The 22,598-nt window shown below is 41.9% G+C and overlaps 1 protein-coding gene across 1 annotated transcript in view; it reads right to left on the bottom strand.

The window, feature by feature from the left end:
* PPP4R3A (protein phosphatase 4 regulatory subunit 3A) overlaps positions 1-13,367 on the bottom strand; it is a 40,098-nt gene extending 26,731 nt beyond the window's left edge. The window contains exons 1-2 of the mRNA XM_035328020.1: positions 13,173-13,367; positions 5,410-5,465 (exon numbers count right to left, since the gene is read on the bottom strand). Of these exons, the coding sequence (XP_035183911.1) occupies positions 5,410-5,465; positions 13,173-13,314 (198 nt within the window). The 5' untranslated portion in view covers positions 13,315-13,367. The remainder of the gene's footprint in view (positions 1-5,409; positions 5,466-13,172) is intronic.
* Between the last annotated feature and the right edge of the window lie 9,231 nt (positions 13,368-22,598).

The raw sequence follows: 22,598 nt of genomic DNA on the forward strand, positions 1-22,598 counted from the left end.
CGTTTCTAAAAAGCTAACCTCAAAAATATTTCTGCAATGGATTAAGGCAGAAAGCAGTGACAATTTACTTAGATGGGCAGAGCTTAATATCTGCCAAATAATTTCTTTTTGAAATAACTTCAAAAAGGCTTATTTTTCTTCATAGAAAGGTCCTTAGATATCAAGTTCTCCCCGTAACACTCATCAGAAGCGATGCTTTTATTACACCAGTTTTATTTAACTATTAGCAAGCACACTGCACAGCATTCATACATTCTCCAAAGCAAGCCCTGGGATTTCATAAATAAGAATTAAGGAGTAACTAGTACCTCAGGATTTGCTTCTGCCCTGAGACCGATTTTCTTTCCTAGTGTGAGAGAAGTCAAGACAACTATTATTGTCTGGCAGTGCTCTCTCACTGGAGTGGTCACAACCACGGAGAATACTAGCCTTCTCTGCAGTTACTTATTGTCAACACTGAAAATATTTCTAAAACAAAAGTGAATTCTTATTCTTATGCATCTACTGTGAGATCTGGGCTACTCCCAAGAAGCAGCAGCAATCCCCCAAATTGGATAGTCTACCATATAAATTATTTTTTTCCCTTGAGTGACTGAATCCCTTCTTACCAGCCCTCAGGTGAGTTAGGCCTGCGGTGCTTTCCTGGGCCCTGCTGAAAGTTCAACTGAGCAAGGGTGTTTCTGCCGCTCCGGGACTGCCAGAGTGCCAGCCTCCTGCTCTGATAAGCACTGACAATGTTTATATTTACAGCCTGTTCCCTGGGCATCAAACTGTTCCTCAAACTGTCCTTTAGTACAGCCCCCAGCTTACTGCTCAGGAAATAAAGTACTGGCACTACCCAGCTTTGCCAAGTTAAGCACGCATGATTACTGTGGTAGGGTGCAGCAGAATCTTCAGGTTAAAACCTCATCTCATTAATGTAATGTGAAGCTAATTCTGAACCTGGCTTTGTTCATTTGTTCACACAGAACCTGGATATCTCAATGTGACAATTCTTTATTCCCCCAACTGGAATAGCACATCAAGGACATCTTCAGTCTTCTGCCAGAATGTTTCCTGGTAGCTTCCAGGACACCCCAACAGCCACACTTGACTTCCTCAGCCATCTGACAGCTGCATCTCCATGCATGAGGTGGAATAAAATCCGTTTATTAGTTCCATAACAGAACCTTGTCTCACTGGCCCTAACAGAAACAGCAGAAAAATATATTTCACTGGAAAACACGTCAGGGTAAAGAAATGTTTGATCATCTACTTAAATTAACCAGCCCATTCCAAAATTGACAGTAGTCACACCCCTCTTTCTTTCCTTCCCACCCCAAAAAAATGCACACTTCCTCACTACCTGAGCTGCAGTAGGCACGTTTTATTGAAAGTTTCACTGTTGGTTCACTTGCTCCTGACAGCAAGTCTAGGAAGTTCATCTTCTCTGAGCATTCAGATCAGCCAACACTTTTCGGGATCTTTCCGGAATTTAGCTTTGTTATCAACATGTTTGATCTCCTTCACTGAAGGACAGACTTTCAAATTACTTAGCTAGAGCACAGTATTCTGGAGGAATTTAAGTTTCCTATTTTTGTGAAGAATTGAAAGAGGGACTGCTAAAGCAAAGGACACAAGACACTGAAGTTTGTAGTGCAGAGGCAAGACTTCACAGATGTAAGCTGTAAGCAAATTGAGTCTTTTTGTGCCTGAAACAAAGAAGGGATGTAACATGTACTTCATCACTAAGAGGAATGAGTTGAGAACTGAAGTCTTTACTGATATACTGCTGAAGTACTATCAATGTATCCTGAAAAGCATATTCCCAAGTTCACACCCACATCAGCTTTTTCCCTAGATAAACTTGAGCATTTATTTCTCCTTTAAGGTTGCATAGGAAGATGTGTAATGTCCTAAAATACAATTGCAGCTGTTCATTTTTTTTGAGTAAGGATCACTTGTGTGAGAACAGCACCTCCATCAGTAGCATCCCCGAATTATGTCATTTTAATGCCTTAAAAATGAAAAAAACAGCGTAAACAAAAAAAAGTCAGAGCATAGATTGAAGCGTGTAAATAGACTTTACCAGGACATTACAGTTATCTTCCACATTTCTGTGTGTGTGTGTGTGTGTGTGTGTGTAAAACAACAGAAGAAAACTAAATATTCTACATGCGGTCCAGGCACCACATAGTGTAATTAAATTCTCACTAAATCACTTAGTAAAAAAATTTGCATTTAATACGTATGCTTCTTACATGTAATTAAATCCAGTATATTCCATACCTACATTATAGTACCATTATTATAACTTTTAAAAATAAGAACACCAATAAAACTTAAGTTATAGCCCTAAGCAAGAACACAAGTCAGAAGGCCAAGTGGCTGTACTGATGAACATTTTGCCTATTTTTCCCCCCATAGAAAGTGTTCTGCCTATAAATAGTACCTTAACAGAAGGAATATTTGTCCCTTTTCTTAGCCACAGGATACTAGTTTCTCAAGTTTTCTTACTAGCTTTATTTTCCTCATGCAGACTCCTTTCTTCTAATGTAAGTATGGATGAGTGTGCCAGGGAGTACACAGTTCAGAGCATGCAGCAACTTCTGCGGGTATCAATTCTGCATTACAGCAGATACATAGACCTATCTTTTTGAATAGAAAGTAACTCATCACAGTGACAGAAAGGCTATATTAATTTATGTGACTGGTGAAAAGGTAGCCCATGTGCTTAACACTTTGAGGGATTACATTAAGCCTCTTGATGTAAACCTGGGAAGACTGGGGACTAGGCTGACAATGTTGATTTGTGAAAAATGAGTCCTGGATCAAGTCTCAAGATCTGCCAAGTATTCTTCTTCTCTAAAGGAAAGGAGAGGACAGTCATCTAACAACAGTTACACACAGAGACCTGAATAATCCAAAACATAAAGCAAGCATTGCTTTCAGCCCTTAAAATCAAGAAATCTAAAGCAGACAATTTGACAAATTTTGCCTGGAAGTTCAGATTCAGAGTGTTTTTCTTCATTTTTAGTCTCTGTGGATATTTTACGTGACAAGAGACTAGAGGAAGCAATGCAAGCTTGTACTCAGGCCTTCGTACTATTATTTTTACAAATAAGGATCTGAGCTAGGACCGTTAGCACTAAAACATACATGTGTATACCCTGACAGTGCATAACTTGTAATATCTTTAATTAATGAGACACTCTGTTTCACACTGGCAATAGTATTGCAGAAGCGATAGACGGTACTTTCAGCAGCAGAACTTCCCTGTTCATCAGAAAGGTATTTATATGCTTGCTGAAAAACCCAGAACAATTGCCATAGATAAGCTGTTGGGGGAAGTTGCTATTAGACATTTCTCATTCCTTCCAACCACAAATCAGGTTAGTTCAATAAAGATTGTTTCTTCTTACAAACTTCATGTCAGCCTAGATTAAAAGTTAGAACTCATTCACTTTTTCCATTAAATATTGAAGTGCCACATGCAAGCAATATACTCAGTATGGCACAGTAAGAACAGTTTCAGCAGTGCTATGTTCGCCTTTAAAAGCAAATGGAGGTTCCACCTCACAATTAAACTTTGAGGTAGAAGTCTGGTAAGAATATCACACTGAAAAGTTACTTGGAAGTTTCAAGTATTAAATTTGTACGATATTTTCTTGAAATTTCCGGAGAGCAACTAACAACTGCAAGCAAATTCTGAATTCTTCTGTAGCACAGTTCCACAGATGGATCTTGGGTGAGCTGGCTTGAAACTTTTGCTGATGTAGAGAGCCACCTGGTTTTGAAGAGGGGTCTGCAGTACCAAAGCTGGTTTTCTTTTGTTTTAGTGAGCTTAGGCCTTAGGCAGTTCAGAGCTCTGATAAGCACAGCTGGAAAGAAGCAGCTCTTCCCTTCAGCAGCAAAGCTCCAACCTTAGCTCATATGGAGTCCAGTTTAAATTCTGTACGTGGCTCTTACTGAGGGAAAGTGTAAGTAGGTCTCACTTGAAAAATAAGGTTCATGTAATAATCCTGCTTTGCAGCACGAAGATCTGGTATTTCCACAGGCTCAGGGTGGAGCCCTACTTTCAGTCTAGAGACTTCATTGCTTAGAGAACATGAACAATTCACCTGCAAATATAACTGTCTGCGCAGCACTTGAAAGCTTTAAGAATGGCACTTTTCCTTCTCCAGCAAGGAAAACATACAGCACTGGTCTAATAGGACAGATTCACATTTAATACTTGTATTCCCCTAACCATGTTTTCACAGTCACCAGTATCAGATTTGTGCAGTGCTAGATTACAATACACACTTGACCCCGAGCAGCAACGAGCCCAAGTATGTACTGGTGCTGTACCCATAGGCACGTGGGCTGGATTGCTCTGACTGGACAATTTTATGCCTACTTTAAGGATGCTTCATGCTTGATCTGGCAGAAAGGCTGTTGACACAGAGCTAGCCCCTCAATGCTCTTTAAACAGATTTGAACCAGCAAAGCAAGTTTACACTAGATCAGCACTTTATGCTACAGAGCTGTGAAATACTCATTATTTTAGGAGTCCAAAAGCTGGAGTTACTGTATCACAGAAAAACGACCTCATGCTAGTGAGGATTACAACTAAGAGCTAGTTTGCTTAGCATTTTTACTGGTCTTATCCTTTCTTACTCCCTGCAATTGATTCTCCACACCACACTGCCCTTATCAGTTGTTCAGTACTGACTGTTTACACAATGCATGCTGAATTATATCAAGGGCCAGATACAGACTAAACTCAAATATTTCCAAGAAAGGATATTTTTAAACTAGCCCAGTTCTATGCACTTCATTCAACATGCAGTCCTGCAAACAGCTGCAGCCACAGAACCACTGCAAGTGCCTGTGAGTCAAACTAAAGCACATCTATGCTTGTAGTGAAACATTCTTCACAGCTCTAATACTTTACTACATCAAGTGCACCTGACAAAATTTTAGCAAGTCTGAGATGACTGAACAAGCAATACCATACAATCTGATCCAGCTCTTTTCTTAGCCTTTAGTACGTCTCAGCATTCATCAAGAATAGTAAGCATATTTTACACAAAAATAGTTTTAAAGTCTTCTCTTAAAAGAGGAGACATTAGAAGTTGTAGTATCTGCCAAATGGTATTAAGCTTCAGATACTATAATCTTCAGGAACCTCGGATAATTGATGACTTTCCCAACTGTGCTTTGCCTGTCTCACCTGCAGCATTTGTGTGTGTGTGTGTGTGAATGCACAGGCAAGATAAATAACCTTACAATAAATTAAATCACGTGTATTATGAAACAAAAAAAATGCTGAGAATTACTTTGCCTCCTATTTCTGGTACAAGAACATACAATTTGCAGTAGAAGAAAAAATGACCACTTCAAGTTAAAAAAGCTGCCTTTAAAAGTGAGGAAAAACAGCATGTTTACCTGTTGCTTCTGGTACGCGGTATTCGGGTTAATTTTGGACTCCAAAAGCAGAGAGCCTAGAAGAAAAGAGTTCCATTTATTTATGTGCATACTAAAATGCCTATCTTGAATTCTCTAATCACTCTTTCCTCAAGTATATACTTATACCTTCCCTCCCAACAACGTGCAGATTTAACCCATATTCTACAGCCATGTCACATTTTTCCCTCAAAGATATTGTTCACATAACAAAGAACATTGAAGAACATTTTGGGGACTGGGTTTTTAACCTTATTGTGAGATGACTTTTCAACTGATTTTTTTTTTTTTGTCAATTTCTCTCTCAAAAAAATCATTACTGCCATAATTATATTCTGTGGAGCACCTACAATTTGTTTCACACAAATTTTGCTAACCATGTGGTATTTGTTCTTAAAGTTTTATTAACACACCAGTTCTATGTAAGTTTGCCAGAATGCACATCTAAAAACGAATACTGCAGCAACTGCGACTGCTTGTACCAAAGAACTTTACACAGGGTAAACTTGGGAACAATAGTTTCGCAGCAGCATATACTGATTTAAGACATAGTCCAGCACTTTGCCATACTTGTGTCATCTTGCCCCTCCTCCCTGCATAAGCATTAGTGTAAACACACTAAACACATTTAGACAGCTCAGCGGGCTGATCTAGATGAAAACAATCATCAGAAATGTTTTTATTGGTGGGCAGACCACATCCCTCACCCACCTTACTGCTCAGCTGCACAAGTGCCAGTTCATGAGGGGCTCTGACAACCATGACTTCAAGTCAGGCATCGGCAGAGCTTCACTCATGTACATGAAAATGTACTGACAGATTCACTTTGCACTGCCTGCAATTAAAGCATGATGCTGCAAGTACCCCTTTAACTGGGGCTTTTCCATTTGTTTACCTGTTTAAATTTATTCTGTAAGAGAAGTCCAAACTTTCAACTTCTTAGTTTCCTAACTCTAGTTCTAAGGCAGTTTTATGTTACTAGAACATTTGCCAAATTTCAAGGCAGTCTTAAGTAGTCTCAAAATCTAAATAGAATAAAATGCTTCAACCACCTCAAATACAGAAGCCTGAGAATTTGAAGGCACGACAAGCAAACAAATTACTTCGATTTGACAAATATACTTGGAATTGAAAATGGTATTTCCAAATGTCACAGTATAATCAGCCTGCTTACAAGGACAGACTATGACTAACTGGTTTTCACTGTCTGAAGAATGTTTCAATTCATAAAATCCACATCAAGAATACTCTAAACTGATGCTTGCTTGACAAGTATCACTATACTCAAATTATATTTACAAAAAAAACCACACTTTTCCTCAAGAAAGGCTGCTAACAGAAGATGTTAGGCTGGGGGAGCTGAGGGAAGAGAGACTGAGGAATGAGACCACAGAACTCCACTGCAAGAGTAGTGTGCCATTAAAAAATAACAAGTATCTGAACAGTTCTGCCTGTAGTATAAGGTTATTGTGTCATTAATTTGGAAGCCTCCACAAGGTAGATATTTTGATATTCATTAGCTTGCTGTGTAGAGTTGTAATGCTCACATTTATTTATTAACTTACCTGCGATGGCTGCTTCCTCCTAATTTATAAGACTGTTTTCTACAAGCAGAAGCTTTCAGTAATGAAGTTGACTCCAGAAGCTATCATCATGCCTCACACTGCTCTTACAGTAAGAGCTGTTTACAAACTCAGACACAACCCAACAACAAAACTGAGTTAAATGGCCCTCACAGGAAAACAAAACACACGAAAAGATGCAGATATACCACCTCTCCTCTCTTTTTCAGAACTTTTCCTTTTTTTCTTTTTTTTAAGCCCAGACCACTTAAGCAAGTAAACCGAGCAGACACAGCTGAAATGTGACAACATTAAGAGAAAAATCATGAGCTATAGAGGAGGACAGAGAAGAAAAAGTTCAAAGGTGAACTGTAGCAATGAATACAATTCACTGTGGTACTTAGGTCACAGTTTCAAGTTTTGAATTCCAGGCTTGCTGAGTGAATATCAGAAAGAGCACCCCTTTTCTATTACAATGATTACGTATAAGCAGTGTTTCACTTCAGTCTTACTTTCAGTTTCAAAATCACAGCTTCAACTATATGAAGTTTTAGAATACCGTCTGGTGCTATTGCGTTGGTTGACTATCTTCAAGAATGTCTCTACTGTCTAGAGATAGCCAATAGCAGCAAATATGAATGGGAACCTTTTACGAATTAAAAGCAATTGGTGATTTTCACATTGTATTTTAACTTCTGAACACAAATCTACAGAAGGGGAAATCCTGTAATCAGCAGAAAGTCATACATAAATTGAATTTGATATTTGACAAAATGCTATTAAAACAATAATCTTGAAGACATCTCAAAACATTTAATCTACACGCTAGAAGCAGACAAGAAAATGAACTTTTCACTAGACTTACCACAAAAGAGCATTTCTTCCCTACTAAACCTGACACTTGTAGGAAAGCCAAATCAAGCCTTATAAGGCTTGACTTGCTTCTCATTCCCACACGATTCAACTTACTCCTCACCACTCAGGACAATAACAAGGAAAATAGGAATTCAGAAACAGAAGCGTACTTAAGTACAGACTGTGCTCTCTAACCCGTAACAGCCCCAAATCCATCTTTCTGGATGATCTGATGCTCCTTTTGTATGATTTAGCCCCCCAGAAAGGGTTCAACTAAAAACAAACAGAACAAAACAAAAAAACTAAACCACCAGTGATTATTCTAGTAGCTAGTTAGTTGTGCTGTTTATTTTCATACAGAAGGTTTTATAGGATTGTGCCCTTCCCTCGCAGGAAACTGTCCTAGGTCTGTTACTTGCTTTGGGGAACCAGGCAACAGTAACAGATGCCTGTCCTGTAACACAAACGTGTTCTTCAGAAAAAAGGTTACAGAAATTTAATATACCACAAATAAAGTTCCTCTCCTCTCAAAGTCAATATCTGTATTGATTTCTAAATACCAATCAAGATGCTTACTCTTTCACTTGTCACAAACAATTACTTCCTATATAGGTATTTTTCTCTTGCTACTATCCTAGAATATATTAAGACTACCCAGTCTGCATTATAAAAATACACCAATAAAACCTCATTTCCATTTCCCATTGACTATTCCAACAGATTACCTGAAAATTCACCTAAATACAGGTAATATTAAAAAAAAAAAAAAAGCAGATCTAATTTCTAGATTACAGCCTTGAACAAATTTGCAAAGATAACTGCAAAATATTAGTGCCAGAAAGTAACACATGAAGCCACCCATAAAGGAGAAAACATTGATTTGCAGAATTCTGTTATTTGCCACAATAATGCAATATAGCAGAGCTGGTTTTTTGTTGTTGTTGTTAGTATAACACCGTCATCCTGTGATGTGAGAGGAATATGTGTGTAGGCAAAGGCTTGCTCAAAGGCAACTACATAAAGACATACAACACTATTTTAGAAGATATTTAGAGAACATCAGAAGTCCCAGTCCAGTAGTCTTAAACAAGAAATCTGCAGGATTGTTCACGTATATGCATACAGAGGAGACCTGCTGGTAAAAAAATAAAAATACTGCTCTTCTCCCACAAAACTTACATGGCTCCAGTTTCAAAAGGAGAAGCGGTACAGTGTCACTCATTCCCTCCCAAAATAAGAATTCCTTATGTTTAAATGAATTTTTCAATTTATGATTATTTTTTTTAAGCAGCAGAGGCTTAGGTTCAGTAATCAGTTCTATTGCTGCTGAATCACAACACAGCAGTCCACAGATACCGTGGAAACAGGTCAAACAGAGGTCCGAGAACAGGCTCTGCACTCTCAACAGACAACTCCTCAGTCTAGCACATTTCTGAAGAGCAAAACCCAAACACTGGAGGTGGCGGAAAGAAAGAAGAGATACAAAATTTCTGATATTAACAGTTTCATCTAAAATGGAAGTAAGATCTCTTTTGTAAAGAAAAGGCAACTGGAGTGCATTAAGCTGAAGTACATGCTTCCCTAAAAGCTTAAAGAATCTCAAAAGAGATCTTTTACAATTCAATTTCTGTTCAACTGTTCAAATCACCCTTCTAGAAATAAACAGCACTATGTATCTTCTCTACTAGATGTCACTTGCAGCTGTGGGTAGGGAGGAACACAAAATTTATTTTTTAATATGAACTACCTTCACTTTTAAAAGAGTTAATAAGAAAAATAATTAAAAAAGAAACAGCCAGAAAAGGTGTAAGACATTTCTGGCCAAATATTAGCAACTTCTGTGTTGCTTTCCTTAGTAGTAATAAAATTTAAACCTTTGAGTCTGTGAAAAAGGAAAGTAAATAGATAGTATCTAAAAGAGGGCCGGGCAACATGGCCTCCCAAAAGGGGAGGTCATTCTGCCTTGGCAAAGAGCTTCTCGACAGGACTGGTAAGCATTTCTTTAAAATTTAAGCCTTTGAAGTATCCTAAGTTGAACAGAAACATTCATTTCAAGGGTCACTTCAGTCATCTGGGCTCAGAACAAAAACAAAAAGTGATCTGAAACCAGGCAGTGAGTATTTAGAAGCGCACAGACACTTTAAGAACTAGACAGGCCACAGCAGTCTAAAATACCATGTGAGAAACTGGTAGGAAATCCAGGGCTTCTGATTACAGAGAAATTCACATGGAAGTTGACCATTTGTAAATAAAAGATTAAATTACTATAGCAGAACTGCACTTCAACAAGTAGAACACCCTGCAGCTAGCTAGGCACCACATTAACAGACAAGGTCTAAATAAAAAAATATTAAGCAGGGGAAAAAAAGGCGAGTCCCTCCTTTTCAAAGCATAATTCATCTGATCTGGAAACAGCTGAACATACTTCTCTATGATAACAGATCACTCCAAATTGCCTGCGATGACTCCCAATGTTTAGTGCCTGGGAGCACTCAAGACATCTCAGCAATACAGGTCACTCATCTGCTCAAAATTCTTCTCTTTTAATCCTGTGTTAAAAACAACAACAGCAAACACCCCTGTAGATAAGAACTGAGTAAGAGTGCAGTCTGTTTATTGCTCCAGTTCAATGTGATAGCTTACCTTGGACTTGCCATAATGATTCCAGCTCCCTTATCTAAACACCCTGACCCTGCCATAAAATCTCAACAGTTTGTGAAGCAGCCACGGAGCTGCAGCAACTCACAGCTGCACCATGGAAAGGCCACACTCTGTGCTGGCCTGCATGGGAAGGCCGAGGCACTCAGTGCCACTGCTCTGGGAGGAACTGACCCGGCCCTTGAACAGGAGAGGGCACTTCCAAGGCAGGGAGGGAACTGCTACTAACAGCCCCCACTCAGGAAACGCAGCTCTCGACTTCAGTCAGATCCCAATGTTTTCAGCCAGCTTCCTGCAGTAAGTCAGTGAGAACGAGCCAACGTGCACAGGATGAATCTCGGTTCAAATGCTAGGAAAAGCTGGTTTATAAAAGGAGGAAGGAAGAAGTTTCATTGTGGAAAGAGGAGGAGCTGACAGAGACAATACAGAACGAAATGGAACCATGGAGGGATCTGGTATATAGGTCAGGTTCCTAGCACTTGCATGTTCTTGATAACTCAAAACCCAAAGTCACAACTGACTTCATTTAGTTTCAAAAAAGCACATGTGAGGGAACACAGAAATTGCACAGTACCTAAAGCCACGTGTTTTAGGTTCTGGCAACACCTTTTCCCAAACCATTTGCTCACTTTTAAAAAATAACTGCCTTTGCTTTCAAAATTAATCCAGATAGAACTGATACAGTAAACAAACATAAATCACATTTTATGAGGCGCTGAAACAACAAGCAAGTGAGGAAAAAACCTAGACTATTAATAGTGTGCGCATTTACCCAGGCAGGACTGATACTACCTACTAAATTAAGAACTTAAACTCTGTACATTATTTACTACTCTTGAAGAGTATGTGTTATTTGAGAGAAGTCTGAAGTGTTTGTCCTGTTAAATGTATTTCTGTGCACTAGGTGCAATTAGTAAGTGCACGCACACTCTGCTCTGGTTGGAGTACCTTAGCTATGCTACACAAAGTAATGACTTCATGTTTGGTTTGGGACCATTTATGCCAACTTGTATTTTCCATCTTACAGATGTCCATTTACAACAAATAAGCTGGTGACAGCCGCCCTATCCAGGTTCAACTCGGTCTTAGGCGCACATATCCCACTGAAAGCCAATAAAGGGATTTTAGTTTGAAGGGACCATTTCTTCACAAGCAGGCTGTGAACTGCAGTTCTTTTGCTTTTCTTTTTCAAGACTCAAAAAAAAAAAAATCAGGAAAATGATTAGTGTGTAACACGTGACAGTTTTTAAACATTTGCTAACAGAGGCTCCTCAGCATAGCAGCAGTGTAGACAGCAAGGACTGTATCTACAACAAAATACACAGTAACACAAGACGAGCCTAGAAGTTGTGGTAATTTTCTTATTACCTCACTCATTCGTGTTCAAATTAAACTAAATGCATTTCCAGTTTGAATGCTTTCTGTTACACTGGAAAGCTGGCCAAACTAAGAAGGCAGCTTCCTCAGCGTAAAAGAAAGAAAGAAAATCAAGTATCAATTTAACTTTTTCAAGTATAATTAAGAAACTAAAAAACCCTGAGATTCATGCTTAATCAGAAGCTCAAATATCAAAGTCCTGCTTAGATGCAAGCTTGGTTCTTCTGTGTCAGCTTATGATCTGTTTGCTGTAGAGATTATGGTACTTTGTCAGAACTTTCTCAAACAGTGAGAATTAATGATTCTCAAGTTGCTTTTCATCCTAGTTTCTACAATGAAAAAGACAAAGAAAGAAAAATAAGATGTCTGTTGACAGTCACAAGCCATAACTCGATGGACAATTCACTAGATACAGTACCTACACATTTAATGAAGTACCAAGGCATACACTAACAACATTACTAGCAGAACAGTATGTTAGATATTGCAAAATATACAATTTTAAATCTATTCTGATCACAGCAGTCATGAACTCACTCAACCAATAAACAAGACTAGTCCAAACATGTAACTACAGGAGTAGATACTACTACTTAACCTGTAGTAAATTTTGTCACAAAATGTGAGGGTAGTTGATAACGCATCATTTTAATTTTACTTACAGGGAGACCTAGAACTGCTGAAGAACTGAGAAATGGTATTTCATTTTAAAAAACATTTCTGAAAATGCCATTCAGTCCATTGTCTTTTCTGCTACAACTGCACTTTGATAACTGTTGATAGCTGTTAGCATGGCCTGCAGAATTCTGGGGGGAAAGGAGAGACAGAGAGCGAAAGCGAGGGGAAAAAACTGATATTAACTATCCACTGACCTTTTAAAAATTTACTGTAAAAACTATGATCTAAGTTTTGAGCACCTCTTCTCAGGAGGAGCTCACTTCCAGAAACATTTAAAGACAGATACATCACAACAACCAGTTCTGAAACTGGCGTACATTGGGCATCTAGAGGTGGATCACTGGGTGTGCAATCCCATACGAGACCTGGTTGCATTCTGGATGAAACACTACACGCTCACTATGAACCAAGTGCCTACTACATCTGCACTCGATGGCAACCTTAAATTTCTTCCACTCAGCCTAACGAGAATGAACTATGTCCGGTGCCTACTCACCTTTAGGAACTACATCTGAATTACACAGCAAAACATGAAGGCAAGAAATGCATAAAGCTAATCCCAAACCCCTTTTAGGGTAGGAAGAGGGAAGAGCGTACCTTCAGACCCACACTTACCATCACTCTCTGCCCTGACTAGCAGGGACATGCCCTTCAGCCTCTCCACGTAGCAGGAGGACACATGCCCCGTGCCTCGGTCATCCCACTGGCGGTCCTCGTTTAGCGTGTACACCTTCACCCTCCGCCGGGTGTCAGTCATCCTGCCGCCCGCACCGCAGCCACCCTCAGGCTCGCACGGGCTGGAGGCGCAGGAGGCTGCTGGGGGGCCGGGCCCCCCTGGGCCGAGGAGATCGGGCAGGAAGGCGGCGGCGGCAGCAGGAGCCCCTCACGGCCACGGACACGCCACGCGAGCTCTTCTCGCTCCCCTTCAGCGCTCCGACGGCATCCTCATCCTCGGCCGGGCCGGCGGGCGCTGGGCTGGCGGGGTGCGAGGCGCCGTGAGGAGCTGCCCGGGCACGGCCGCACAAAAGGCGGGCGGGAGGCGGCGGCCGAGGGAGTCCCCGGAGGAGGCCCGGGGCGGCTGGGCGCGGAGCTCGGCTCTATTGTGCGGCGGCCGCCCAGGCCCGCAGCCCCTCGCTGGCCGCCCGCCTGCCGGTCACTCCGTGGGTCCGGCCGTCAGCGCGGGGCGCCGCGGAGCCGCCCTCCTGCCCGGCGCGGCTCTGCCCACGGCCTGCGGGCGCTGCCGGGCCGGCGGCGGGGTGAAGCGGGCGGGCGCGCTCACAGCCCCGGCTCCCCCATGGGCTCCCGGCGCGGGCGGCGGCTTCACTCCCGGCCCGACTCCGCCGCCATGTTCTCCTTCCTCCTCCTCTTCCTCCTCCCGGTGCAGCTGCGGCGGCGGCGGCTCGGTCCCGGCTCCTCCGCGCTCCCCGCGGCGTGGCTGCTCCCGGCGGCCCGGCCGGCAGCGAGGCGCTCGGCGCTGCCCCGCCGAGAGGGGCGAGCGGCGGTGGCGGCGCGGCGCGGCCCGTCCAGCCCGGCTCCCAGCGCCTCCGTCCCCGCCTCAGTCACGGCGCGGCCGCCATCTTGCTTTCACCTCTCACGGCAGGCGCGGGGTCTCCCAGCCAGCGGCGGCACGGGCCTCCCGCCGCCTCTTAAAGGGGCCGCGGTACGCGCGGCTCCGCGCCCTGCCGGGGGTGGGGGGGGCCACGCGTGTCTCACAGCCCCACAGCCCCACGCGTGTCCCGCAGCCCCACCACACCGCGCCCGGCACCGCCCCGCCGGGATCGCGTGCGGACTGCGTAGCCCCGACACGTGTGGGCCCAGCCCAACCGTGGGTGCCGCGCACTTGTGTGTGTGTGTACGCGTGGAAAAACGCGGCCCCGGGTCCCGCCGTAGGGGACGCCTCGGTGTCGTCCCCTTACCTGCCGCCTTGGTCCCGTCACGACCTCGTGTCGGGGCATCTTTGCGCTGCTGAGCACCCCTGGAGCCAGCCTCCTGAAAAAGCTTTTATTAATTTCTGATTTTTTTATTATTATTATTATTATTATTTTCCCTCTCTGGCATCGCTGGCTCCCCCACATCCGAGTGAGCCAGGAGTTAACTCGGCGGCTGCTGGCCCTCCACCGCCAGCGAGCGGCTCTCCAGTTGCGGTGCCCAGCAGCAGCTGCCGAGCTGCTGCCGCTGCTGCCAGCGCCGGGCGTCTGTCCGGCAGATCGCCCCGGGAAGGACGCGTCGCGATCCCAAGCGTGCACAGCCGCGAGTCGCTGTTCGGCCCCCACAGACACAGCACTGCCCTAGAGAGCCCGTTTCAGAGCGTGGTCTGGGTGTGCTGGATGGATGGGAGCTCGCTGCAGTTTACCCACTAATGAGATAGATTTATTTTCCAAACGGGTTGATGTTTGCTTACCGGAGTGAGTTGTAGTGGGGTGGCTTGAGCCAGGAGCAGGTTACAAGCTCTCACCCCAGAATTAATTCAGCACCGCCATCCTTCCTCCACCTGCCATTCCCCTCGCCCCATCAGAGAGAATTCATCCCATTTCCTGACGTGCGCAGACATTGTGCCATTTGGGTCTGCTTTTAGGCATAGCTGGCTAAGGATAGGGGCTGGTTGAGAATATAAACGCCTTCAGGAACATTGGCCAGAGGCCCACAGGGTGGCTGGAAGCAGGTTGTGTCCAGGTGTTCTGGGGATGGTGCCGCTGGCTGACACAGGTAATGTTTTGGAAATGTTGGCTGTGTGGGAGCTGGGGGTCGAGGGCCCTGGCGAAGGGAAGCTGTCAGCAAGGCACTCGCCCCCCGGGTGGGCACCCTTGGGCAGAGGCTGTGCCAGAGCCCCCAGGCGCACCCTCAGAGCCCTTCTTGGGACATCCACAACCACTGGTCTTACTTTGAGAAACCTCTGTGGGACTCGCACAGAATTCACAAATTGTACCCTCTGGTGGCCACCAGATTAAGCATAGGCCGCTGTTTACTGTGGTTGATTCTCCTCTTTTGTTTTTGTTTGGTTGTTTTTTTTTTCTCCAGCAAATTGCGAACAAGTTTCATCAGACTTCAGTTTCGTAGTTTGCTTTATGAAGAATTTGGGCTTAGCTTCTTTTAATTGTCCTTGTATTGTTTTCGTGCCCATCTGAATGATGCTTAGTTCAACCATAGCGCCCACTTGTCAGATTTTAACCAAATTCTCATTATGTTTGCCAAGGGGTTTCATTTTCTCCAAATGTTTCCACCCCAATGACTCCAGAAGAAAGTCTGGGCTTTGAGGGCATCTTCCCATTCTGGAAAGCAGATGCAAAAGAAAAAGTCTCGTGGTCTGTTTTTCTTAGGGTCATGATTTGTAAGGCGAAAGTGTGTCAGGTTACATCTCAATTCCTTCCCTTCTCCAGTTCCAGAGGTTTGAAGAATTGCGTCCAGAAGGAAATATCTTTGGGGATGGTGAGAGGCCAATAACTGAGCTAAAAGGTCAGGTTCAAGGATCTTGTCCTGGCAGGTGCCTTGGTTCACCAGGAATTGAATAATACACGAGGAAATAGAAGATTTAATACAGTTTTAAATTTCTCCTATCTATAAAAATAAATGAATACGGGTAAATATATGAAGGAATAAGCCTAACAGGGGTTTAGTAGCAAGGGCTTGCACAGCACAGACTAAAGAACAAGATAACCTTCAACACCTGCTTGTAATTTTGGCAATAAAAATTGCATTGTTATTATGAGGGACTTCAGATCAGACATGTAACTTAAAGCTATGCAATAAAGCATTATTAGAGTCCCTAGAAATCATAGCTAATGGTTTTCTGACACCACCACCCCGCAGAAAACAAATTCCATTAGAGAAAGTAACAACAGACTTTCTTTTGGTAAAGATAAAATTATTACTAGTGTGAAAGTTAGGCTTGCCTGACTATTTAGATAAACACACACGGACACTATGTCTTGCTCCCAAGGCATACACTGTGGCTTGTTCCCCAAAAAGCTGCAGAAAATGAATGACTGAGCAAGAAGTCAAATTACATAGAAAAACTGTATAAAAGTAGGGGGAGTAAAGAAGAAGTTGAGTCATTTAAGTCAGGATATTGTCATCAAGAAAGAAGGGAGATTCAGCAAAATGCATTTCTAGCTTTGTAGGGAACTGAACACAGCAATTTGAATTAAATATGTACAAAAAGTAGAAAAAAGGCAGCAATCATTACAAGTTATAAAGCATTGAAAAATGGATGAGAACATCAAGCCTGGTTGACAGTTTTAGGAGCAGCTCAAGTTTTCTAAATCATAATAGTATTGTAGGCCAATATGTCTAGATAAATACAGATAATAAATTTATTCTATAGTTGAAAAAATGTGTGATTATTTATATCACATGAAGATCATTAACTGCCTTGTCATTATTAAGAAGGGCATTGAATAACTTTTCTTAGAAACATTTTAAAGTATGCGAGTCCTAAAGAACTTGAATTTGAGAGTCCTAAAGGAGTTTGCATATAGGATCTCAGGAAGTATGAAACCATATTAATTTTTAATAAAGCTCTAATTAGTGCAGAGATTCTGCATGACATGAAAACTGACTGTAAGTATTCAACTCCGACAAGTGAGTAATGACTCAATTTATCTGACATGAATCAGACACTAAATGCTGATACAGGACGTAACAAGGAATTACGAGATGGGAATATAGCAGTAGCAGCTGATGTGGCTTTGTTGAAAAAGGACTTGTCAAATTTATTTTATTTCTTGTTAAATTACAAAGTTGCTCTTGAGGGTAATGGTGCAGGTATAATATACTTGGATAGTTCTCGGATATTTTTCTGGGATGCTGACACTATTCTCTCAAGAAAACTCACACTGCATGGGTCAGATGTGTGGTGACAGGCATGGCTCAAAAAGAACTACCAGTCAGTGGAGATGATTGTAAATGGCTGTGCAGAAGCCAGGAGTAGAACTGATGTTATTTAGGATTTATAGTAATGATTAGAAAGTCAACGTAAAATCCCTTTGAACAAAAACCTGTGACACAGCCTGGAAGAGTTGTAAATACTGCAGAGGACAGAGTGGTCAGAAACAAGCTCACCCACTGAAGGCTCTGATGGAGTTGAGAAGTTGATGAAGAATAGCTTAGTTTGGGACGGCTGGGAACATTACTGGCAGCTGCTCCTGTCCAGCGTTACAAACATCTATGAGCTCATGAATCACCTCCCCGTCATCACCGCATTTTTAAGGAAAACAGCGACACTTTACCTTAAAACTCTGAGCTGGAAACAGTATTGATTGATTTGCTAATGGATGAGCCATAGTCAGTTAGGCATATCTTGTTTGTGCTCTGATTTCCACTTTCTAAATGGCACTATTCAGGTACAAACACAGGATCACACCTAAAGGTACAAATAAATACAAAGGCATCTCTGAAAGACGCTAGGCTGCACAGTGAACAAGCAATCCAACAAGAACTTCTTACTTCACTCCGTGTCTCTAAGATCTAGTACTTTTCGAGTATATTGTAAGCTAGCAAGCTGTGCAAGAACATAACATCAAGACGAGCCCTAGCTTTAATGCCATGTTCTGTAATTCCGGTGTCCTCACTGTTAAAAGATTTGAAAGAAACTGGGAAGGAACAGAAAGGACCACTCTCAATAACTATTTCTTTGCAGATCCAGGACTAGTTCACTTCAACATCTCGGATTCTTGCAGTATGCACTGTTCTGCAGACACAGTATGAATCATGTCTCGGATGCCGCTGCTCAGTTTTCACATCCTGTCGCAGATCCCCTAGAAGCAGTAGCCCTGTTTTTGTGCCTGAACCACAAGCCCGAACCTGTGTATGTCAGCAATTAAATAAGTGACTCTTCCTCCTACATCATGTGCATATGAATCCCCTCAACAGAGATGTTGTCTTGTCTCTTTCAACCCTTACTGACGCCTCAGTTTTCACAGTGCTGGAAAGGCCCTGGTTCCTGCAAGCAGAGCTTCCTTTTAAGAATTTTGTGCAACTGCATAATCATGCAAAGGCTGTATTTGCTTTGAATTCCTGCATGCCTCTCTGGAAATGCTACACTTTATCTAAATATGCAGGCCTCATCATCAAAGATTGAGGAATTTCAAAGCACTGCTGAAGCTGTTGGATGCGGAGGGCACGTCTGGGTCATTTATTCATCTGATAGAGAAAATTCCCCTTTTTCAGAGGGGGGAACTCTCAGACATCTGAATTACGATAGCTGTTCCTATGCAGTGCATTGTTCTATTTTTATGTTTATTTTTGTGCCTGTTGGCTGTTTTTCTAAATCTTACTAGTAAACTGTTATGGCGCACTTTTTATTTTTTTCTTTTTCATATGGCAGACTTCCTAATCCTAACTTTGGCTCTCATATATTCTGTCTCCCCCCCCCCACACCCTTTTCTTTTTTGTACAAGATTTCCAGTACTTTATCTGTAACTCAGACTACGATAGGCTTCTCTTAGGCTCAACAGTTGTGGTCTCTTGAGAAAATGATGGATAGAGAAGCAGAAATATGAGATCCACATCACAAATTTGTTTCCAAGAAGCTTTGAAAGTCCAACAGAAATTCAGCAGAGAAAAATCTAGACCCATTTTCCTATTACGTATTTACCTAATTACCTGAAAAAAAATACTAATTAATGCAATACTCTCATATTAAAATTACTTCCTCGTTACCTTAGGTTCATCCTGGAATGGGAGCAGGAACAGTACAAGTTTTTTCTAGCTTGTGTACCTAAGAAATACATAGGTGGATTTGGAGCAAAAAGGGAGAAAGGGGAAAAGGAGCGGAGAAGGGATATGGTCAGAGCCAGAGAGAGACAGAGGCACATGGACGTGTACGGATGAACACTCATCCAGACACACACACACAGAGCCTCAGTAGACTGACACTTTAATTACTGTAGTCATCTGAGATGACTGGACTTGACCAGTGTAAATTTATGGTCATTTTCTTGGACAAAAGCTGGTGGAGCTAACCATACTTCTGCACATAAAAGTAATCAAATGTCAGAAACCTGAAAAAAATGTTCAGGAAAAAAAAAAGAGGAAATTGAGTTGAGCTTTTTGAGGAGAACATTTTAGGATCAACCATTATATTGACAGCATCTCAAACGTGAGGTTTGTTTTTTTAAAAAAAAAGTTGAGTTACATCAGTGTTTGTGACAATGATGGCCTTAAAATGCAAATAATTTGAGACTTGCACAGAGCAAGAACGATTCTTGTAGAAGTTGCAACAAGGTAATGTGAACAGCAGGCAGACTGGGAGCACTTTCAGTTACCAGGAAGGTTACTTTGCCTCTCATCTAAGTCTGCTCTAGCATCTTCCATTTTGCATATGAAGATACCAAGCAGGGGTGAGAACCTGACACCCAGGCTCTGTCGTCTGTGGATGAGCTCTGCGGTAAGAGACTGGCATTTAGGGCAGGAAATGCACACTGCCTTCACATTGCATCTTTGGTCTAGCTAAAAGTGGAGTTAATTTAACAAAATGCAAAAATTGAAGTTTTACTTATGTTGTAATCTAGAAATAACAACCCAAATTGTTTTTGCATGCCTCAGTAGTCACAATGAAGTTCTCCTGATTGCACATTCCCAGCATCATCCCCTGATTTTCCGTACACATTGACTCCTTTCTCATCATGCCAAAGATAGGATGTGGCAGACTTCTGTAACTTCTTGAAAGGCATGAAGAAAGGCAAGGGTCAGGTTTTTAATGTCTTCTCCAATACAAGACCCAAGTCCAGCTGGTCAAAATAGGAACGTTAAAGTAAGGAAAACAAGCATGTTCAGAACAAGCATAAGGAGGTCTTCATACCTCACTGGAGGAAGTGACAGAATACTCGGCTGCAAGGTGACGTGGATGCTGAAGTCAAGCATAGAAGCCCGGTGTACCCACCTACTGTCAGCCTCTCTGTAGAAGGTACAAGCAGCCTCAAAGCAGAACTCTTAGTCAGAAACTTTCTGTGACTAACAAAGGCATTACTGGCATGTGGGGATTACCAGCTGCTGGGCAGCAGGAAGGAGGCTGGGAACGGTGTGCATGCTAGTAAGGTCTGTAGCAGCAAGATGCAAAGGGGCTATGGCAGCTTTTATACCTCAGTGTGAGACTGAGGAAGTGTACTGTGAATGCAGTTATACATGCTGCAGGGCCTTAGGCCTCTGTGGGGTGGCTGCCCAATACATGCCAATAGGAGTAGGAGTTCAGTTGTGTGCTCGGACATTGCTACCAAAGACAGCGTGGATGTAGCCAGTGTAATTAGAAGTGCACACCATTTCATTAATCATCACTGCAGCTTACCACTATTGTAGAAACTACATTATTCACTCACAGTTGTCTAAGCTAATTAACAGGCAGCATTTACTTATGAGATGTTATGGTTTAAATTGGTGACTGAAGCTGAGATAATTACCATAAGAAAATCTGTAAGACTATCTGTCAGTCCCAGCTATTTACTACCTGCTCTTCAGTACTGACCAGAAACAGTTAAGGTGAGATGAGAATTCTTTACATTTTCTGAAATCTTCTGCATAAAAAATATTGTAAGCACATACCTTCTGGAGATTTCAAAAACAACTTGGAATTAATAACTCAGTACTAATGGAAAAGTTACATACATAAAACCCTCAGAAGATTAGCGATAAATCTTTAACAAATCAGGAACTAGTTTTAAGATAACATAAAGCATCTGTAAGAGGTTCAATACACATGCAGGGAAAGAAATAATTTCTCTTTTGGGTATCTTTCTGTACTTAATTTGAAAGCACTGCTTCTCCAACTAGGCAGAAGGAGCAGTTTCATTATTTGAAGTTTGTAACGGTGATATTTTGTTGTTCCTACTGAATTTATATTTCTTTGTTATATATGTTTTCACTGTAAAGTTGTCTCAGGAATGCTGCAAAGATAGTGATTCCTATTGATACAGTTGCTGGTACACTAATAAAATATTGCCCCAAAAGGACCAGAGCACTATCAACATAAAACTAAAACAGAAAACATTTGAAATATGTCATTCAGTTACTACTAAAATTCTGTATCAAAGTTTCAAAGCTTTGAATTTATTATTTCTAATACAAATTTAAATTGTTCTCACAGAGGGAGAAGAACATGGTCTTTTTGTTTTGGAAGAAAAAAAAATCTGGTAGCTGAGCAGAAATTTTGTCCTGCTTCAATATTTCAGAACAAAATAGTGAGGTTGCAAGCTGGATGGTCATCACAGGTAAACAATTTCTGTGATGGAACATCAAGATATTTTTACATAGTAGGTATCAATTATGTTACAGTAACATGGCATTTTGTAAATAAAGCTGAGCTAGAATTAGACATGTTTTGAGTTCCTTAATCTACCTTTTTTGTGTGTTTTCCCTGACTATAGATATTTTAGGCTAAGGGCTGTATCCACATGTTTTCTTTTTAAGAAAACATAGAATCATCATAGAATCAGGGAGTATCTAAGTTGGAAGGAACCCACAAGGATCATTGAGCCCAACTCCTGGGTCCCCAAATGCTAAAAAAAAAGAAAAATAAATAAAATCAGATCATGAAGTCACAAACTTTCCACTTTGGCTCTTCGCATATAATAATTTTTGAACTAAAACCCAAAGATATAGATAATGACCTTTTTAAAGCACTTTGTGGCTGTGTTCTATCAGTGAACAACATCTTAACAAATAATCTATGTTGATAGAGGCTCCTCGTGCAAATCCTTGAGGGGTTACAAGGGTCACAGTCCAGCAGCACATTTTAGTGGACATTTCTCTGCAGGTAGGCAGAGGGCCAGAGACTAAGTGGAAGTTACTGTGCAATGCCTGTGCACATGGTCTCCCATTAGAGATGCACACTGGGCATATGTAAAACCACATCAAGAACAATGACAGGCCCTAAGGGCGAGAGCAGAGCTGCAGGAGTTCCAGACCTCTGTCTAACTGGCAGGTGGAATCTAGATGTTTTGAATTTGAACCAAATGGCGTCAGCTTACCATGTTTAGAGAGTTACAATGCATTATTCAAGGAAAACTGATTCTGCCAATGGCCAAATATGCAGTCAGGATACTGTTCAAC

The sequence above is a fragment of the Oxyura jamaicensis genome, chromosome 5 (assembly GCF_011077185.1).
Source record: "Oxyura jamaicensis isolate SHBP4307 breed ruddy duck chromosome 5, BPBGC_Ojam_1.0, whole genome shotgun sequence".
Lineage (NCBI taxonomy): Eukaryota > Metazoa > Chordata > Aves > Anseriformes > Anatidae > Oxyura > Oxyura jamaicensis.